General features: G+C 35.6%; 1 protein-coding gene and 1 pseudogene across 2 annotated transcripts in view; both read right to left on the bottom strand.

The window, feature by feature from the left end:
* Window positions 1–14,317, bottom strand: part of EVI5 (ecotropic viral integration site 5) — a 275,206-nt gene that overhangs the window by 190,015 nt on the left and 70,874 nt on the right. For both annotated transcript variants that reach the window (XM_030825042.1, XM_030825043.1), the window contains exons 3-6: window positions 8,718–8,907; window positions 7,566–7,790; window positions 6,319–6,393; window positions 1,735–1,860 (exon numbers count right to left, since the gene is read on the bottom strand). In XM_030825042.1, the coding sequence (XP_030680902.1) occupies window positions 1,735–1,860; window positions 6,319–6,393; window positions 7,566–7,790; window positions 8,718–8,907 (616 nt within the window). The remainder of the gene's footprint in view (window positions 1–1,734; window positions 1,861–6,318; window positions 6,394–7,565; window positions 7,791–8,717; window positions 8,908–14,317) is intronic.
* LOC115837685 lies at window positions 4,989–5,110 on the bottom strand (annotated as a pseudogene).

The raw sequence follows: 14,317 nt of genomic DNA, 5'->3' as shown, positions 1-14,317 counted from the left end.
CCATGTTGCCCAGGCTGGTCTCAAACTCCTGGGCTCAAGTGACCTGTCCACCTCAGCCTCCTAAAGTGCTCGGATTACAAGCATGGGCCACTGTGTCCAGCCATAAATGACACATTAATTGAAAATATAACATTAAGAGAGTTTAAGGCTGCTAAAAACAAGCTTACTATTTCAGAAAAGAATTAATTAAGAATCATCTCAAGTCCAAGCACAGTGGCTCATGCCTGTAATCCCAGTACTTTGGGAGGCTAAGATAGGAAGATCACTTGAGCTCAGGAGTTCAACACCAACCTGGGCAACAGAGTGAAACCCTGTCTCTACAAAACATGAAAAAATAAAAAATAAAAATCGATAAAAAACTATTCAGGTGCAGTGGTATACACCTGTAGTTTCAGCTATATAGGAGGCTGAGGGAGAAGGATGGCTTGAGCCCAGGAGGTCAAGGCGGCAGTGAACTGTGATTGTGTCATTGTACTTCAGCCTGGGCAACAGAGCTAGACTCTGTCTCAGGAAAAAAAAAAAAAATCATCTCAAAACCTATTCTGACTTTTTCTTTAAAATATATAAAAACAAAAAATATGTACCCCATAATGTACAACTATTGTATGTCAATTAAAAAATCGGCCAGGCACAGCAGTGGCTCACGCCTGTAATCCCAGCACTCTGGAAGGCCAAGGCAGGCAGATCATGAGGTCAGGAGATCGAGACCATCCTGGCTAACACGGTGAAACCCCATCTCTACTAAAAAAATACAAAAAATTAGCCAGGCGTGGTGGCAGGCACCTGTAGTCCCAGCTACTTGGGAGGCTGAGGCAGGAGAATGGCATGAACCCAGGAGGCGGAGCTTGCAGTGAGCTGACATCGCGCCACCGCACTCCAGCCTGGGCCACAGAGCGAGACTCCATCTCAAAAATAAATAAATGAATAAATAAAAAATAAAATATAAGAACATTTTACATATCCCCTTGCTCCCACCACAGATGGGAAAAACTGGAGTTTATACGGCTGCCAGAAGAGAGGAAACTAATAAAAATGGCTCTCATGCCAGCTGATTCATTAACCTATTTTCTTAAATTCTGCTCAATTGAAACTGAAATTTAAATAAATGAAAATATTTACATTATAGCAAACTTAAATATATAAAATATAAAAATTAAATCCAGAAAGGTAAAATACTTCAAAGGTATTTTTCCCTTGATTGTGATTCTGCTCCTATTCTCTCCACCTTCATACAGTCACTAGATAACTTGAATCTTAAACTAGCAACATAAGAAGAAAACATTACAGGAAAAAAAATTACAGGCTAGCAAAAAATAAAAATAAAATAAAATAAAGTAAAAAGGCAGAGGAGAGGACTCAGACAGAGAGTCTCAAAGTAAATGGACTGATGTCAGTGTGATAATATCATAAAGCTCCTGTAAGAGAGCTTAGACTACGTAACAATAATAGGATATAATAAGGAAATTCATGTGCTTAGGTAAGGGGTGTATAGTACATTTGGCAGAAATGCTTAAGGATTGAATACGAAAACTGGAGTCAAGTTCTAGACTGTGATCTACCTAATTTGAAGGGTCAAATTATATATTAACCAACCAAAAAACAATCATGTAATTAAAACACTTATTTCTTCAAGTGCCTTAATGCTTTTAGCATTAAATTTGCTTAGGTGGCACTCAGAACAAGATATAAAAAATATAAAGGCAATATGCCTTTTTATCAACACTGCACTTTTACCTGTATCATACATTCAAACTGGTACATACAAAGGCCCAATTCTGCCATACTTGGTTTAAAAAGTTCACGAAGTCTATAATCTTGCATTAATTTAACAAATACACAGAAAGCTTCTTCTTCTGGCATCTATGTTGGAAGAAAAAAAATAGGTTAATGTTCTATGATACACAAATAAACCAATGATATTTAAACTAAGTACCCAGCCAACCATAAACATTGTTTGAGTGGCTGTGTGCTGCAATGTTAAGAGCAATGAGGGAAGAATCAGAAAGTTCTAGTGTCCCATTCCGTCACCAAGAATGAGAAGTTAAACAAATCTTACAATCTCTGAAACCAACTGCCTCAACTTGCCTTATTCATTAATTCAACCAAAAATACTGATTTATAGCTAGATACTTTTCTTTCTGGGTATACACCAGTGAACAAAATAAACACAATCTCTATTCTCAAGGAACCTGAACTTTCTAATGGAGGGAGACAGACAAGACATGGAATAAATCAACTAATATATATGTCAGATGGTGATGGATGCTACAGAAATAAAATAAAGTAGCGTAACAGGGAATGCTGGGGAGACACACGGCTATTGATGTAGATCAGGAAAGGTCCCCTGATATGGTAACAGTTGAGCAGAATCCTGAAGAAAGCAAGGGAGCATTTGAGGAAAGAACAGTTCTAGAAGACCAAAGAGTACAAAGGTTCTAAAATGGAATCACACTTGGCATGCTCAAGAAACAGCAAACAGAGAACTACTAAATTATAATACTATGAGTGAAGGTTACATCATGGAGGAGAAATAACAGGGAACCAAAATGCAGAGGACTGTAGAGGCCACTGTAAGGATTTTGACTTTTACCTTAAGTGAGAGGGAAGGTTTTTTGAGGATTCTGAGCAAAAAATCATACGACATGGTACAAGTATTAAAAGGACATGTAAATTAAGTTTTCACATTATCTGAAATCGGGGTTTAAAGGTACCAATTTCACATTTTATGTGGAAATCATATCAAATAAGATAATGAACGTGAAAGCTCTGTAAAGAGCTACAAAGATATTCAGAATACTTAGGCAAATAACTACCCAAATTGTTAAATCATCTTCTCAAAATAATAAAATTTGCTAATTCTCATTCATTCCCGTTATACCAGTGTGTTTCAAAAGAGAACATCCCAAAGGATCTCCAGGCCTTCTTCTTACTGAAGACTGCTGCTAATAACAAGACATCTTCCCTGGCCTTGACACAGCCATGGACAGGAGCCAAGAGTTACTCTTGGCAAAACCTGTACTTCTTCCTTCCTCTCAACACACATGGCCACAATTCTACTTTGGAAGCTAGCTCTATTAATTCTATCAAGCCCCACAGCCCCACTGAATTATGTCAGTCACTACGAGAAGCCCCAAATCCCAGGACTCTCATCCTATATGATTTTACTGTTCTCCTAATCTGACCCCATTTCCAATCTTTCCTAAATCTTTTCCACAGCATTTTCTGGAACCCATATCCTACTATCAACAGAATAGTCTACCTATATCCTCAATCTCTTTTCCAAATGTTCCTCTCTTTCTTTAGCTGAAATCTGGATCTCCCCTAAGAATATTTCAACACTGTGGCTGGGCGCGGTGGCTCACGCCTGTAATCCCAGAACTTTGGGAGGCCAAGGCGGGTGGATCACAAGATCAGGAGATTGAGACCATCCTGGCTAACACGGTGAAACCCCGTCTCTACTAAAAATACAAAAAATTAGCCAGGCGTGGTGGCGGGCGCCTGCAGTCCCAGCTACTCGGGAGGCTGAGGCAGGAGAATGGCATGAACCCGGTAGGCGGAGGTTGCAGTGAGCCGAGATCGCGCCACTGCACTCCAGCCTGGGTGACAGAGCGAGACTCTGTCTCGGAAAAAAAAAAAAAAGAATATTTCAACACTGAAACCTGGCTCTCTCCTAAGGTAGTTGTTTTCTCTTTTCTCTCCACAGCACTGGAAGCGGACAGAGATTACTGAGGTATATGTCCTCAGGCAATTTAATAATTGTGCAAACATCATAGAGTGCACCTACACAAACCTGTATCATATAGCTTACTATACACCTAGGCTATATGCTATATAGCCTATTGCTCCTAGGCTACAAACCTGTACAGTATGTTACTGTACAGAATACTGTAGGCCAACTGTAACATGATGGCACATGTTTGTGTATCTAAACACAGAAAAAGCAAAGTAAAAATAGGGTATTATCTTATGGGCGCACCATCACACATGCAGTCTACCGTTGACCAAAATATCATTATGCAGTACGTAATTATAATTTCCCCTTTTGTCTTACAACAATTTCTTCTCTTCTGAACGTATCAAAACAAGTTTCATTCCCTCTCCTCTTTGCAATAGCATTGATATGGGAACTAGAGGAGAATTTTTTTTAATGGCAACATTTAAAAAATAAGTTGAGGTGATTTGACAAAAGAGGAAAAGGAGACAGAAAAAGTATCACTAGGTCCTTCTCAAAAAAATTGAAACCATGGTAATAAAATGAAAAAATGTGACACGGAGTGGCATATACCAAGTTGTTTTACAGTTATTCCTTTCCATTAGAAAGAAATCAAGACACTTGAGTCCTAGAACAATGTGCTGCTACATACTTTCTCTGTGACTCTGAGCTGATAAGAATCCATGTCTTTTGCAAAGGTCTAATGCAGACAATATACCTAATATTATAGGAGTGAGATATACACAAAACATACATACTTCTAACCATTTTGATAAAATACGTGCTAACTTTGCAAATTTTATCAGACTCTCTGAGTTACATTTCTAAACTGAAGTTATGGGAGAACAATATAGCATAAGGTGTGTGCATAAACTTTAGAAACAAAAAGAGGAGCTTTTCTACCTTATGGCCATGGGCCATAAGTGACTACTGTTGTGTTAATATATTGCTGCCACTGACAACAGCTAAGTAGATCAATCACCAAAATATTATTTATTACTCCAATGGTGGTAACAATACTTATTAAAGTTAGTATCTCTACCACCACTGCTTGCCCTGTCTTGAAGGAAACTGTGATTCCTAGAGGATTCACAGGATCCACAGGATTCCTAGAGAGCTAGGTCAGCTGTTGAGAGATTCAGACCTCAAGCAGGGAAAAACTGCTCTTTAGATGCCCAGGAGAAATGACTACTAAAGGTTATTGTGGAGCTAACATGAAAATAAAAGGAATAGAACAGCAGCAAAAATCACTAGACTGATAATAAGGATGTCTGAGTTCTATAATGAAGGATCTACCAATACTAAACAATTATAAAGTAGGAAAATCATAATTTCAATTAGCAATAATTGCGCCTCGGATAAACCTCATTGGCTACGATACTGCCACTGCGCAAAGCTGGAAAATCATAATTTTGTTAAACAACTATACCTTAACATTAACAAATCTAGTTTTGCATTGTATTATGTATAACCTAATTCCACTTAGAAATCAATAACCACTGGGAGCACCTCTTATGTGTTCTTATATATGCTGTAACACAAAGTAAAAATTATTTTTATTATAAGTCAGTGTCTCTGACATCAGGTTTATTCTACTTAGAAAAGTGTATACTCCTGACAGCAACAGAGCTTTAAAACTCAAAGCAGTTGGGAAGCTGAAGCAAAGCATCAGGAAACAGTTTCTGATTCCTACTTTGCTTTTATCTACCAGGATGTGTGATCTTGGGTAAGTCACTGAACTTTCACTGCCTATCTCCTCCGGACCAAACACCATGCTAGGCTTCTACATACATTACCTTAAATAACCCTCACAACTAATCTGAAAATAGATAGTATTATCTTACTAAGGCTCAGAGAGAGGTTAAATAATCTAGCCTAAATTCATACAGCATGTGCAGAACTGAGTTGCAAAACCACCCTATATGACTGAAACCAAGTATCTCCATGATTCCTTTTCAGGACTAAAATCTGAGACTAAATAAAGAGTAAGATGGACTTAACATTTCAACAAAGCTGAAGAGATAATACTATATGCCATTTCCCTTCAAAGCTATGATTATCCTACCCCTGAATTCTGAAAACATCCCACCCAAACCCACTGCACACTCAATAACAAAGTTATATCCTTAGGGGGTAAAAGTGGCTGAGTACCACTATTTTAGAGCCTGCAGTGAGGTATGCATAACAAGCTTTTAGCTCCATGATAAATTAAATTCTCTATAAATCTCTAAAGATGTTGTACAATATAAATAAGATTTTCTTACCAACACTTTAATTATTTCCTCCTCGGTTATAAAAAGATTAATCTTCATTAAATGTTAACAAATAAGATTTTAAACTACTGTAGATACAAGCTTTAGTAGAATACTACAGTAAAAATGTATATATCATGAAGTTGAAATTTCATTTGGTGGTAAGATATTATTGTATGTTATTTTAACAGGTTTAATCTTTTAAAGTGCAAACTAAATATTTGTATTCAAATTATGCCTACGAAAAAATACCCATATCCACCTGTATTTAATAAAAACAGAGATGCTTTTTAAACTCTCCAATCCAACTTAATAAAGAATTTCATTGGACATTTAATACTTATATTAACTTACCTGCATAAGCAACAATCCAACTATAAAAGCACTTCCTTGACAGTAACCAACCTCACGATCTACTAAAGAATAAGCCTAAAAAGTAAAAAAAAGTTGTTCAAAATATGTGGTAAGTTATACCTTCCTTCTCCAAAAAACCTAAAATTGGCAAGACAGGCAGATTAAAAAACATTTATTTTTGAGAAAAGCTCTTGCTTGCTTGTTATAGAGGTTATCCTATACATATTTAAAAAGCAAATGTTTTATTACATGAAATTTCATTTTGACAATTTCCCAATCCAAACTTGGTAGCTCCTAAAGACATAAAATAAAATAAAATAAAAATAAAATAAAATACATGAATTTGTAACAGGGCTTAAAAATCAAGTAAAATTGAGCCAGGCGCGGTGGCTCACGCCTGCAATCCCAGCACTTTGGGAGGCAGAGGCAGGCGGATCACCTGAGGTCAGGAGTTCGAGATCAGCCTGGCCAACATAGTGAAACCCTGTCTCTACTAAAAATACAAAAATTAGCTGGGCTTAGTGGCGGGCGCATGTAATCCCAGTTACTAGGGAGGCTGAGGCAGGAGAATCGCTTGAACCTGAGAGGTGGAGGCTGCAGTGAGCCGAGATCACACCACTGCACTCCAGCGTGGGCAACAAGAGTGCAACTCCACCTCAAAAAAAAAAAAAAAATCAAGCAAAATTTATATTGATGTAGATAAAACTAGACTAGGTTTAAGGCAAAGGATTGGCGAAATTGAAATGATTTAACAAGAAATCAGTATTTCACAGAGGTAGCTGAAAGAAAAAGTAACTGTGGGAAGGGAAATGGCAATATTGAAGAAAAAATGACAATGGTACACCTTTCAAGGACTAAGTGCTCTTAACAATGCTCGCCATAGCAAGCAGAAAAATTTGCTCACTGTAGGAACACAGATACGATAGGAGAAACCCACATCCCAGGTTTTGAACTTCACAGATGGTGAATTATCCCTTTTTATGAGGATCCCTCTATGATATATGATTTATAAGCTATTCCATTTCCATCAGCTAATGCTGAATAACGTAGTAAATGTTCTAACAAGTTCTCTGTACTAGACAGTAATGTAGCATAAGAATTAAGGCAAAAATAATGCTAAAACCAATTTCACTGCCAAAGCAACTGATTATTGCGGTGGGAGGTCATGCTTCATCATCATGAAAAATGTATAATTTCAATCTTCCAGGAATTCATTTCATTTCAAAAAATGAATAAATAAAACTTACCTTCATTACATTAAATAAAACCTCCTGTCCAAGGCTATCTTTTTCCTTAAAAAAGTTGTGTTCAGGATAAGTTCTAGCAATGTCCCTTCGGATCAATTTTTCACAAGGCGAGGTCATTTTCAGGAGTTCTGAATACTGATCCTTAATTGGCATACTTTGTGCACTGCATAAAAGTTGCCAAACTATTGCTCTAAAGTGATGGGGTATCCCTTTATGAACAAGTTCCTAAAAATAAAATAAAATTATAAAAATGAATTATTTAAGTGTCCTATCTTGCAAGCCAAGGAAGACTTATTAGGGGGTTGGAATGAAGTCGAAGATGTCATTAAATTTGTAACTCACAGAGCTAGCTTTATAATAAGACTAGGGAACCCTGTAAGTCAAGGGTAAGATTGGGCCCTGGGTGTATCCTGTTCTGGTCAGGGGATTAATAATGATCATTTCACCTCAGTGTGTGGCCTCTTAAGGTAATGGACTTGAAACCTGCAGAGCTGTGAATGATGGTACAGTACCCAACATTCAAAGGGCTGTTGAAGGCAAAAAAAAAAAAAGTAAAATACTGTTATTCAAGAATGCAGGATGTCACAACTTCATTTCTGAATCAATAAAATGAGAGAATTTAATTTCTAAAACAATTTTTGGGCCGGATGCAGTAGCTCACAAGACTTGGGGAGGCCAAGGCAGGAAGACTGCTTGAGGCCAGGAGTTTCAGACCAGCTTGGGCAACAAAGCAAGACCCTATCTCTACAAAAAAGAAAATAAAAAATTAGCGAGGTGTGGTGACACACACCTGTAGTCATAGCTACTCAGGAGCCTGAGGCAGGAGAACAGCTTGAGCCCAGAAATTCGAGGTTATAGTGAGCTATAATTGCATCACTGCACTCCAGCCTGAGCAACAAAGTGAGTCTCTATAAAATAATAAGTAAATAAAATAATTTTCAGTTATATATTTCTACATTATCAGGACCTCTGTAACAACTGATGTCTACAAATTAAAACTTCTAGGGGTACAAGTAAGCGAAAACAAATAAAGCAGACCTCTTTAATATATAGCTCGGAAGTTGTATTTGGGTTTTTTTTCTAATCCTCTATTAAGTTATGTCTGATGCACTTTGGAATAAGAATAAGAACTTCAACAAAGAACATGAATACCTTAACTTGCTTTTCCTTCTTTTTGCGTACATCTTCCCATTCATTAACAATTCTTCCCCAAAGAATCCAAGAATCTTCTTCAAGGTGACTGAGGTTGCTAGAGGCTGATGAACTTGACACAAGAGAAGAGCCACTGTTTCTTCTTGACCCATTTACAGATCTTAAAGACTTACTATCCGTTTCTAACAATCTAAAACATAATTAAAAACTGTTCAAGATCTAATCTGACAGTGATATTAGAAGAGGTGGTGATGATACTTAGAGCTTTACTACTGCAATTTAACCATTGTTTTAAAATATAGTTTTAATAATATACATAATTTAAATAAATTTTGGTCGGCATCAATAAAATTACTGCTATATTTTTTTCACCTATTATAGCAGTTTGAAAATTTGAAAAAGCAAATTATGTTAAAAATTTTTGAGCTACTAGCCCCATTATAATTTCCCTTCATCTCCATTAAAAATTCAAATTAGGGGAAATCTGATGAGAAAAGTATTTGGGTAGGCTTCAGGAAAAAAGAACTTATACTTGGAAGAGGTACAACAAATCTATGAAATAACTAATCCTAAAATGTTTACAATGTGTCTAAGGCTTAAAAGTAAGGCAGAACCCCCAAAATTAACCAAATCACTTCTCTTTTTTCATTTTGCTTCACACATGCATAACCAATCTGCCCAAACAAAAAGTATTTATTTGGCCTATGCAGTGTTTGTGTAAAAGCTGAGCTATTACTAATATACTAAAATTGGAGGATTTCACATATTTGCTTATATGCATTTATACTTTATTTATAATTCTAGATTCTCTTGAAAAATAAAAAGATAAGGCAAAACCGGTCCATATTCCTGCACAGTAAGAACAGGATATAGCTGTGTGGGAGCTTCTTCCTTCAAATGCAGAAGGACTTTAATCTGCTCACTTTCCATAATCCCTACAGTCTCCCTGATAAAACTCAGGCCAGCTAACAGCTGCTATTTATTACTAGGTTTACACTGTTAAACTGGGACCTCCTCACTCATAAGATCCCTGTCGAATTTTGGGCTTGCAACCCTGTGTTAGGCCTCCTCCTTATCTGTTGAAAGAAGGGTTAAGATAATTTCCACGATCCAATCCATGACTAATCACTACATTAAGTCTTTTATTTCTTTCACATATGCACCAGCTAAAAGGAAGGTGGAAAATGTGGCTCTATCACTATTTAACATAGCTACTACTCACTTCCAGTAATTGTTCAGGAAAAGTCATCTGCTTAGGCTACAACAAATGCTCACAATACTAATTCATAAAATACAAAAGCTGAGAAAGAAAATAAACATATAGAGGTCAAATCCTATTTAACAGATTATAGAACCACCCTTTGAGAGCCAGATTTATATGCTACTCATCTTTATATCCCTTAGAACATTTAGCTCAATGCAAAGTATATTAACTATCAAAATGAAATAAAATCGTTAAGTCCAAATTTTAAAATTCCAGATTCCAGGTATGTCATTTCCAATAACACAACAGTATAAACTGAACAAACAAATTCTATCCTTATTGAGGGAAAATTTAATATATTTTCATGGCAACAATAATTAAAATAAAATTTCCCAAATATTGCTAAAAACATAAAAACATACCAAACAGCCAAAGTGAGCATCAACTAATTATTATAAATAATTTTACTTGAAAAAAAGAATTAATTCAGAACAAGGTCTCTGAGGAAAACAAAAAGATAAAAAAAGAATTAATGATGATGTTTTACTTTAAATAGTTTTAAAATACATATTATTTCAATAAGTCCATCATATATCTTACGGAAAAATTAGTTTACATAGGTAATTTTCCACATGATTCTAAACACTAAGAATTGTAAATGCAATAAAGAAATGAATTTTACTGAAATAATCTGAATCTTAGTTATTTGCTTCACTTATTTACGGACTGCTTGCTACATCTCAATTAAATTGCATCACTATCAACAGAGATATGCAGTTCAAAGAAAATAATGGTTTTCCTAAGTTAAACCTCAGTTCGAGGTGTAATCCAAGTATAGATGAAGAAGCACCTAAACAGAAGGCTTTTGGAGAGTCAAAAAGTCTTGGATTGCTGAGTTATTAATACAACTTCTAGGATAGGCACAAATATCAAGTGAATTCATGGCATTCCTGGGTTAAAGAAGATTAAGCAGTTAACCTTCCGAGAACATTGAAATAGCACATCCAATTATACAAAGCTGTGAGGAACGTTTACAAATAAAATATCTCAAGACATTATACTATTTAAAGATACTGTCCCTGCTTTATCTTATAAAATGATTTAAAATATATAAGCCTAAATATAACAAGACTATAAAACTCCTAAAAACAAAATACAGGAAAACCATGGCCGGGCGCGGTGGCTCATGCCTGTAATCCTAGCACTTTGGGAGGTCAAGGCGGGCAGATGACCTGAGGTTGGGAGTTCGAGACCAGCCTGACCAACATGGAGAAACCCTGTCTCAACTAAAAATATAAAATTAGCCGGGCATGGTGGCACATTCCTGTAATCCCAGCTACTAGGGAGGCTGAGGCAGGAGAATCGCTTGAACCTGGGAGGTGGAGGTTGCGGTGAGCCGAGATCGCGCCATTGCACTCCAGCCTGGGCAAGAGTAAAACTCCGTCTCAAAAAAAAAAAAAAAACCAAAAACAAAAACAAGAAAACCTCTTCACAACCTTTGGGGTAGGCAAAAATTTGTTTGCAGGACATAAGGAAACAGTAATTACAAAAGAAAAAATTGATTTAAAAACTGGACTTCACCGAAATTAAAGAGCTGTGCTCCTCAAAAGATACTATTTTAAAAAATGAAAAGGCAAGCCAGACCAGAGAGTAAGAAAAAAAAAAAAGTCTAAACACAGGTATTTGACAAAAGATAGTATACAGAATATATGAACCACTCTTAAAGTCAATAACTAAGAAACCAAACACCACACTTTAAAAAATGAGTAAGAGACGTAAACTGATACTTTCTAAACAAGATAATCAAATAGCCAATAAGTACTTGAAAAAGTTAGCATCTTTAGTCATCAATGGAAATGCAAGTTAAAACCAAACTATATACATATTAGAATGGCTACAATTCTAAAGACTGACCATACCAAATGTTGGCTAGGATGGAAGCAATTCTATCAATATTAAAAGTACAAAATAGTATAACACATTTGAGAACTGTTTGATAATTCCTCATACAGTTAAAATACATATCCATATGGTCCAGGAGTAAAATGAAAACATATGTACAAAGAAGACATAGTTGAAAGTTCATAGCAGCTTTATTCACAATAGCCCCAAACCAGAAACAATCCAAATGTTCAGAAAAATAAGTGATCAAATTGTGGTACATTCATTCAGTGTGATACTACTCAGCAATAAAAAGAAACAAACTGCTGATATGTGCATCAACATGGATGAATCTGATAGATGTTAGGTAGAATGAAAGAAACCAGGTGCAAAAGAGTACATACGATATGATTCCATCTATATAAAGTTCAAGAACAAGCATAATATAGAAGAAAACACAGGAATAAATCTTCATGACTTTGAGTTAGGTAAAGTCTTAAATATGACCAAAACCACAAGTGACAAAAGAAAAAGCAGATACACTGGAATTCATCAAAATTAAAAACATTTTGTACTTCATTGGCTACCACCAAGAAAGTGGAAAGACAGTCTACAGAATGGGAGAAAATACTTGCGAATCATAAGGGACTTGTATCTAGAATATATAAAGAACCCTTACAAATCAATAATAATGTGATTCAAAAATGGACAAAAGATCTGAATAAACATTTTTCCAAAGAAAACGGCCAATAAATACATAAGAAGATGCTCAACATCACTAGTCATCGGGAAAAAGCAAATTGAAAACACAATGAGATACTTTACAACCATTAAGATAGTTACAATCGAGATGACAAATAACAGTAAGTGTTTGTGAGAATATGGAGACAACGGAACTCTCATACACTACTTGTGGGAATGTAAGCACTTCAGCCTGGCAGTTCCTCAAATGATAAGCACAGAATTACCATGACTCAGCAATTCCACTCTTAGGTATATATCCAAAAGAAATGAAAATTTATATCCATCAAAAACATATATACAAGCATTCATAGAAACATTACTCGTGATATCAAAAAAAAGAAAAATCCAAATGTCCATCAACTGATGAATGCATAAAAAACATATGGTATACCCAAACAATGGAATACCAGCCACGAGAAGGAATTATATTCTGATACACACTATGACATCCATGAACCTTGAAAACATTATGCTAAGTTAATGAAGTCAGTCACAAAAGGGTACATATTCCATGAATACATTTATATGAAATATCTAGAAGAAAGAAAATAGATCAGCAGCTGCTGAGGGCTGTAGTAGGGGTGAAGGTAGTCAGGAAAACATAGAATGCTAATGTGTGTGCAGTTTCTTTTTAGAGTGATGAAAAAAATTCTAAAATTGATTGTGTTGACAATTGCACAATGCTCTGAGTATACAAAACACAACTGAACTGTAAACTTTAAGTGGGTGAACTAAATATATGGTACGTGAATATCTGAATAAAGCCATTATACAAAAAAGAACAGGTAGAAGAGAAGTTTTGACAGAGGGTGGGGTTGCTAGAAAGGACACAAAGGAATTTTCTGAGATGATGGACATTTTCTAATATGATACAAACTTTCTAAGTCTTAATAGGTATGTGGGCTATACACAGGTATATACATTTTTTGAAACTCAAACTCTACACTTAAGAACACATTTCTCTGCATATTATTCATCAATTTTTATCACTTCATCAATATTTGTAAAAAATATTATCTACTTAATGGCACTAGGGATAGTAAAAATTCGGTGAGAAACGACTGCATTTTATTATTGTAAGCTCTTCTGAACTTTTTAAAACCGTAACTATTACTTCTTGTAAAAGATTATTTTGGGTATATTTTATAAATAAAGGAAGATATAAACATGACTTCATATTTGCCTTTTCAAATTTCCTGGTCATTCCAGCAAACTTTAAAATTCTCTAAAGAAAAACTTTAGAATTTTTATAATGAAGAAGTCTTTCTCTGTGAGAGAGTCGGAACATTTTGCAGTAGTAGTAGTACTTGAATTGATACCATGAAATCTCTCCCCAGTGAACTATAACATGTATTTTCCTACAGCATGTAGAAAAATAATTTACGTGTTCCTCAAGAATATGTAAACTTTATAGACTATGTAGTTAGAATCAAGCATTTTTATTCCTTATTGCTAAATGTGACGATGAACAACTCAAGAAGGCTTTTAAACAGGTTTCCACCTAGTTTCAGTATAATTAAGATAGTCTGACATGGTGGGGGAGGGGTACACTGCCTGAAAGTCAACAATTTACAAAGCCTTGAGCTTGGCAGCTGGGAAAATGATAATATGGCATTACTCATAGGTCTGTGTGCTAGTGAGAAGTATATCTAAAACTTTTTCACATATTTTCCTCCTCCCAGATCACATGGGTGCACTGCCTTACATGGATTTATCGCAAAGCAAAAAAAAAAAGGGAAGCCGAGGCAGGTGGATTGCTTGAGCCCAGGAA

The sequence above is a fragment of the Nomascus leucogenys genome, chromosome 12 (genome assembly GCF_006542625.1).
Source record: "Nomascus leucogenys isolate Asia chromosome 12, Asia_NLE_v1, whole genome shotgun sequence".
NCBI lineage: Eukaryota > Metazoa > Chordata > Mammalia > Primates > Hylobatidae > Nomascus > Nomascus leucogenys.
This window is presented reverse-complemented; position numbering and strand designations above follow the sequence as displayed.